Raw genomic sequence first — 5,732 nt, forward strand, 5'->3', positions numbered from 1 at the left:
GCTGTAAACCCCAAAACATGAGACTCTGGTCTTGAGTGGAGCTCCAGGTGCCTGAAACCAGCACCTGGCCCCCCTCGCTGTCCCAGCAGGCTGGGGGTGTCACAGGAGGCCTGGGAAGGGACAAGTTTCACCCTGGTTTCACTCTGAGAGGGGGCAGGGCTTTGGTGTGAGCTCCTGCAGGATTCAATCCCCTGCCCAGGGGACGTGGGGACACCGGGGGATTAAAGCTGGGAGCTCCTGCTGCAAATCTCAGCCTGAGGAAAGAGGGCAGGGGAAAGGAGGTGAGCTCAGGCTTCACCACAAAAGATCTCCAGCGAGTTGGGTCGCTGTGCCTCAGTTTCCCCACATGGAGATGATGCTGTTGCCACACAGGCCGCTGGCAAAGGGCTCAGAGACTGATTTCCACAAGGGTTCATTCCCGGGGAGCTGGAGCCCTGGGACATGGTTTGCTGATAATTCACCTCGACCTAAGACCTCAGGCAGGAGTCGAAAATAGCTCCTGTGACTCACTGTGCCAAGAAGGCCAAAGGGTTTGAGACAGTGCCTCAGGGACACCTGGATGTTTTCCTTAGGATAGGGAGGTGGTGAGGTGCCACCTCCGAGTTTCTGGCTCTTCAGGTCCCTGTGATGAGCCCAGGCCCTGCTCCCCGGGTGATTTTCTCCTTGGTGCTCATCTGCCTTTCTCCAGCCGTGGCAGATGTCTGGCTGTTGCTCATCTCCCACTCCCAGAAAGGGATGTGTAAAACATAAATTATCCTTTTGCTGCAGCTCCGGGCTCCCTGGCTGGTCCTTCCTGCATCACCAAGCACCTGAGCTGGGGATGGATGTCTGCAGAAAGGCACAGGTGTGATGAGTGCTGGCCCTTTGAAAGATCTCGGTCATCTGTGGGATCCCAGTGCTCCTAGAAGTGGAGTTGCAACAGCCTGAAATCTCCTAGTCCTGCTTCATTGGGTTTTTTTTCAATTTCTGCATTGTGGGTGCTTCGCCTGCTGACACAGGGGAACAAGAAAAATTTGTGAAAGGGAGGTGGGAGAACAGTGCTGCCTCTGAGTCACCTCCCAATGGATAACTCCTGTGTTTTCATCCTTTCCTGCCATATCTGATGGCCCCAAAGAGCAGGAAATATTCCCTCAGTGAGGAAAAATGAGGCGTGAAAAGGGCTTTTCTTTCCCCCAGGCCCTGAATGCAATGGTGATGGGCAGCTTAGAGGGGAGAACCTTCAGCTGATGCTGTAACTGCCCATCTTTGGTCTCCCATCACATCTGCCATGATCCTTTCCCTGTGGCAGAGACCTGGGACATGAATCTGGTGGCTCTTGTCCTCGTGAAGGTGTTACTGCTCAGGAAGGCTGGTGCTCAGGGAATCACACATGTGCTCCAGAGAGGCTTTGGACACAAATCTAGTGGCACTTCGACTTGTGTATGTATTGCTGCTCAGCACTGTTGATGCACTGGGATCACACACACACCAGTCCGACATTCCTTGGACAGGACAGTCCCTGGGCCAGAGGGATCTTGGGGACACTCTGGCTCTGTCTCATGCCTGCAGCACAAGCTTGGGGGTGACAAAATCACCAGCCACAGGCGGAAGCCAAGGGACTATCAGCAGCCAGCTCCACATGGGACCTGCTGAGTTTTCTAAGAAACACCGCAACAGTCGCGAGCGCTTACGGGAAGGGTGGGCCGGGCTGCAGCAGGGCTGTGATAGTGCTCTGCTGTGCCAGGGGCACGGTGTCCACACGAGGGGCTCCAAGGGGTAGCTGGGGCTGTGCTGGGGATGTTTGTGTTCGTGTAAGAGCAGCTTCCTGGATGGTCTTGAGTGGAAAAGAGAGAAGAGGGTAGATCTAAACCGCATCTCAAAATAGGCCTGAAGTTTGACGGCGTTTGGAGCTGCGCTTCCTGCTTCGAGCAGCCCCAAGGAGATGAAAGATGCAGCTGAGTGAAATAGGAAAAAAAAATAAAGCAAGAAATAAAAAAGCAAAACAAACAAACCAACTTAACACTTTCCTCACCGAGGCAGACACACAGACATGATAGCAGGTCTCTCCACGAGGCTGGGATGTGGCTCCAGGACCCCCCATTCCCTCCTAGCAGCTTCATTACTTGGAAAGCAGGACAGGAGAGCCCAGGGTGAGCTGGGGAAGGGACTGCTCACTGGACATAGGGATATTAAGGAAAAAGCCCTGGAGCAAGCCAAGGAAAGGAGGGTCCTGTTGTGTCAGATCTGGCCTGGGGACTTGCAAAGTCACCTATAGAAAGGGAAATCTGCCCCTTCCCTGGAGCTGACACAGCCCTGTGCACGCAGCAGCAGCTGCTCCAGGTCACGCAGAAACAGGCCTCCAAAATTCAACACATGTAAACTAATTAAAAAAAAAAACCCAAACCAAGATAAGAAAACACACAAACAAACATCCCTGAAGTGCCGCAGAGCTGGAAATGGGGTTTGACAGTTTGGAGGGTAAAAAACTCGACCGCTGCTGACTGATAGCGACCGACTTCTCGTAATCCTCAGATCAGCTTCCTCTGCTCTGCTGCGTTGGCCGGGCTGGAGGTGGGGACAGCCCGCTGGCAGCTTCCTGCACCCACCGGCCCCCGGCATGCAACAGCAACAGAGCCGGAGCAACAGGATCTGCCTTACCAAAATTGAATTTGGCTGACAACATCCGGCGTTTCGTAAGGGCGCTTTGATGTTTGTTTACTCGCCAGCTCCAGCACATGCTCCGCACCAGCCTGCAGATGAATGGGAGAAAAGGGCTCAGCGCCTCTTTGATCTCTCCCAGGAGAGCTGCCAGGAGCAGGCAGCTCTGGAAACACCCCGTGGAGGGATGGATCTGGCTGTCCCCATGCTGCTTTTGACTGGCTGGTCCCAGTTGGTGCTGGGGTGGGATCTTTGGAGTCAAGTGTGGCTGGAGACAAGGTCCCTGGAGTAGCCATGGTGTGGTCACTGGTGTCCCACAACTCACAGCATATCCTCCATCCTACCCCACAGCAAAGGAATGTCTCCATCACAGCAAGTGTTTTGTTTTTATTTAAAACCGCATAAAAAAAATAAGATTTCTCAATTCCCCTGTACAATATTAACTATTAACAAAACCCACCAGCTACACACTTGGTTACAGGTACAGACTGGACAGTGCAGACAGCCTGGGCCAGCCCCCCCCTCCCCAGCCCCAAAAGCAAGACACCCGTGGAAAAAAACCCAAATTCATCTGCAAACTGAGATCTGCACGTGGTAAGGAAAGAACAGCACCCAGAACTATGTACACAGACAGCTGGGGAGAAGCTGCCACCCCACACCTCCACCAGACACCCAATAGAAACACAACAGGCCCAGGGATGGACACAGGACAGAAACAGAGGGAAGACCCGAATGGAAAACCAGGGGATCAGCAGCTGTAGAAGCAAGGCATGGGCTGGAAACCCACATGAATTATAAATAAATAAATAAGTTATCCTAGCGGCTAGAACACTTCCTTAAAAAAAAACAAACAAACAAACAACAAATTTATGAAAATAAATTAAAAAAAAAACCTGGAAATGAGAAAAAAAGGCAAAATGTTATCACTATTCACAACTGTACATCAAGCTTTGCTCCTGTAGAACTATATACACATTTACAGCTGTTGGTTTGCATTGTTTGTGCATTCGTGAGGGCACAGAGAAGCAAAGAACCCCAGAAAACCCGTGTGGGATGGAGGCACAGGAGGCGAGGCATAACCCACTTGGTTCCCAAGCATCTTCTGACCCACTTCCTTTTTGAAAAAGAAAAAGGAACTGTAGGCCCAGGCGAGTCTCAGAAAAGCAGCACTGTAGGAAAAGTCAAGTCTTTCTTCCAGCACAGCTCAAATCAAACAGAAGGCACACAAGCATGGGGACAGGGAGAAGGGACAGTGAGAAGGGACAGCCACTTTGCCACAGGCCCTGCCCTCCCCACAGTTTTCCCCCATTGAAGCTTTTCTTGCAGTCAGGTCATCCAATTCAGCAGGGCAAGATGACACTTGAGAGCCTCCAAAACCAGTCCAAAAGAAATTACTGTAAAATCTCAGAAGAGACAAAGTTCAGATGGAGTCCAGGACAGCTGGCTTGGATGGTGGCTACCAGAACTTGGAAGAGCAGATCCCCAGCCCAGCTCCAGGGCAGGATATGCACATTCCCATCGGAGAACATCTGAGGATCCCTGCTCAGTGTTATGGTCAAGATGAAAACGTCTGGTTTTCTTTGCTTCTTATGACCAGGAGCTGCATGGAGCTGTTACTTGTCAGGCTCCTGGATCAAACTGTGCAGGTGGATCTCAGCTGGTTCCAGGTGAATGTCCTGCAGCCAAGAATGGTTGAAAATGTCTTCCAAGGACGGCCTGTCTGAGGGGCGCATGGACAAGCACCACTTGATGAGGTGTTGGCATTCTGGGGAGAGAAAGCAGCAAGCAATGATCAGTCATAGCAGGTTCATGTCCACCCTGTGCCACCATCTGAGCTGTGCCCACCCTCTGCTTGGGAGGAGAGCAGCATGGCAGCACATGTGCCACCTCCTCCAGATGAAGCCCCTGCAGAGCTCCCTGGGAGCTGCTGCCTCCCCCAGGCACGTCCCAAGCCGGGTACCCACCGAGAGAGATGCGCCTTCGGAAGAAGAGCTGGCCCCGGATGATGTCCTCGTCCTGCTCGAAGGGGACGTCCCCACAGACCATGTTGTAGAGCAGGACACCCAGGGACCAGATGGTGGCTGAGTGGCCGTGGTAGCGGTGGAAGCGGATCCACTCCGGGGGGCTGTACACGCGCGTTCCTGCGGGACACAGCAGCTCATCAGCCCCTCGCCAGAGCAGCCCTGGGCGCTGCTGGCACCCGGCGTGACCCGCCCGCCTTCCCGCCAGCACGTGACTCTTGTTTACAAACTTTGGGTTGTAAAAGGAAGGCGCGAGTGCCAGAAGAGGGCAGCAGGGCCGGGGAAAGGCCCGGCCGTTACATGCGAGGAAAACACCCCCCTACGGGTGGGGAAAAAAACCACGCCTTCCCTCCGCCCCCCCGCAATGGTAAAAAAATAAAATTAAAATTGTAAAAACCAAGGCAAACAAGGGGAGAGGAGCAGCCCCAGCCCTTCCGCACCTGCAAACCAAACCGGCCGCTGCTCGGGTTTTGCAAACCCCCCCTCTGCTCCCCCCTCCCCAGGGTGTTTTTGTCACGCTGGCTTCCCCCGCCCCAGCCCGAGCCAGCCCGGGTGACGGAGGCTGTCAGCAGGGCCGGGAGCCGGCTCCCGTTTCACAACATCCTCCCTGTGCCAAACAGAACTTGGCAGTGGCTGCAGAATTCATGCCGCCCCCCCCCGGCACGGGGAAACCTCCGGAGCCCGGCCCGGCCACGCAACGCCCGGCACCGGGAATGTACCCAGCTGCGGGCTCACCGTCAAACTGCGTGTAGAGCGTGTCCTTGAGGAAGGTGCCGGAGCCGAAGTCGATGAGTTTGAGCTCGCCCGTGGCCAGGTCGAGCAGGATGTTCTCGTCCTTGATGTCGCGGTGCAGGACGCCGCAGTTGTTGCAGTGCCGCACGGCCTCCAGCACCTGGCGGAACAGCCCCCGCGCCATCTCCTCCGGCAGGAACCCCCGCTCCGTGATGAAGTCAAAGAGGTCCTGAGACGGCTCCGGACGCTCCATCACCACCACGAAGCTGTCCGGGAGCTCGAACCAGTCCAGGAGCTGGATGACGCCGTGGAAGCCGGAGCCCACCCTGTTCAGGAGCACGA

The 5,732-nt window shown here is 54.6% G+C and overlaps 1 protein-coding gene across 1 annotated transcript; it reads right to left on the reverse strand.

The window, feature by feature from the left end:
• Positions 1-3,004: 3,004 nt before the first annotated feature.
• Positions 3,005-5,726, reverse strand: PIM1 (Pim-1 proto-oncogene, serine/threonine kinase). Its single transcript, XM_005428142.2, has 3 exons — positions 5,394-5,726; positions 4,602-4,778; positions 3,005-4,402 (listed from the first exon to the last, which is right to left on the reverse strand). Exons 1-3 carry the CDS (start codon positions 5,641-5,643, stop codon positions 4,251-4,253), a joined length of 579 nt encoding a protein of 192 aa, XP_005428199.2. The 5' UTR covers positions 5,644-5,726; the 3' UTR covers positions 3,005-4,250.
• Between the last annotated feature and the right edge of the window lie 6 nt (positions 5,727-5,732).

Source organism: Geospiza fortis, unplaced genomic scaffold, assembly GCF_000277835.1.
Source record: "Geospiza fortis unplaced genomic scaffold, GeoFor_1.0 scaffold391, whole genome shotgun sequence".
Lineage (NCBI taxonomy): Eukaryota > Metazoa > Chordata > Aves > Passeriformes > Thraupidae > Geospiza > Geospiza fortis.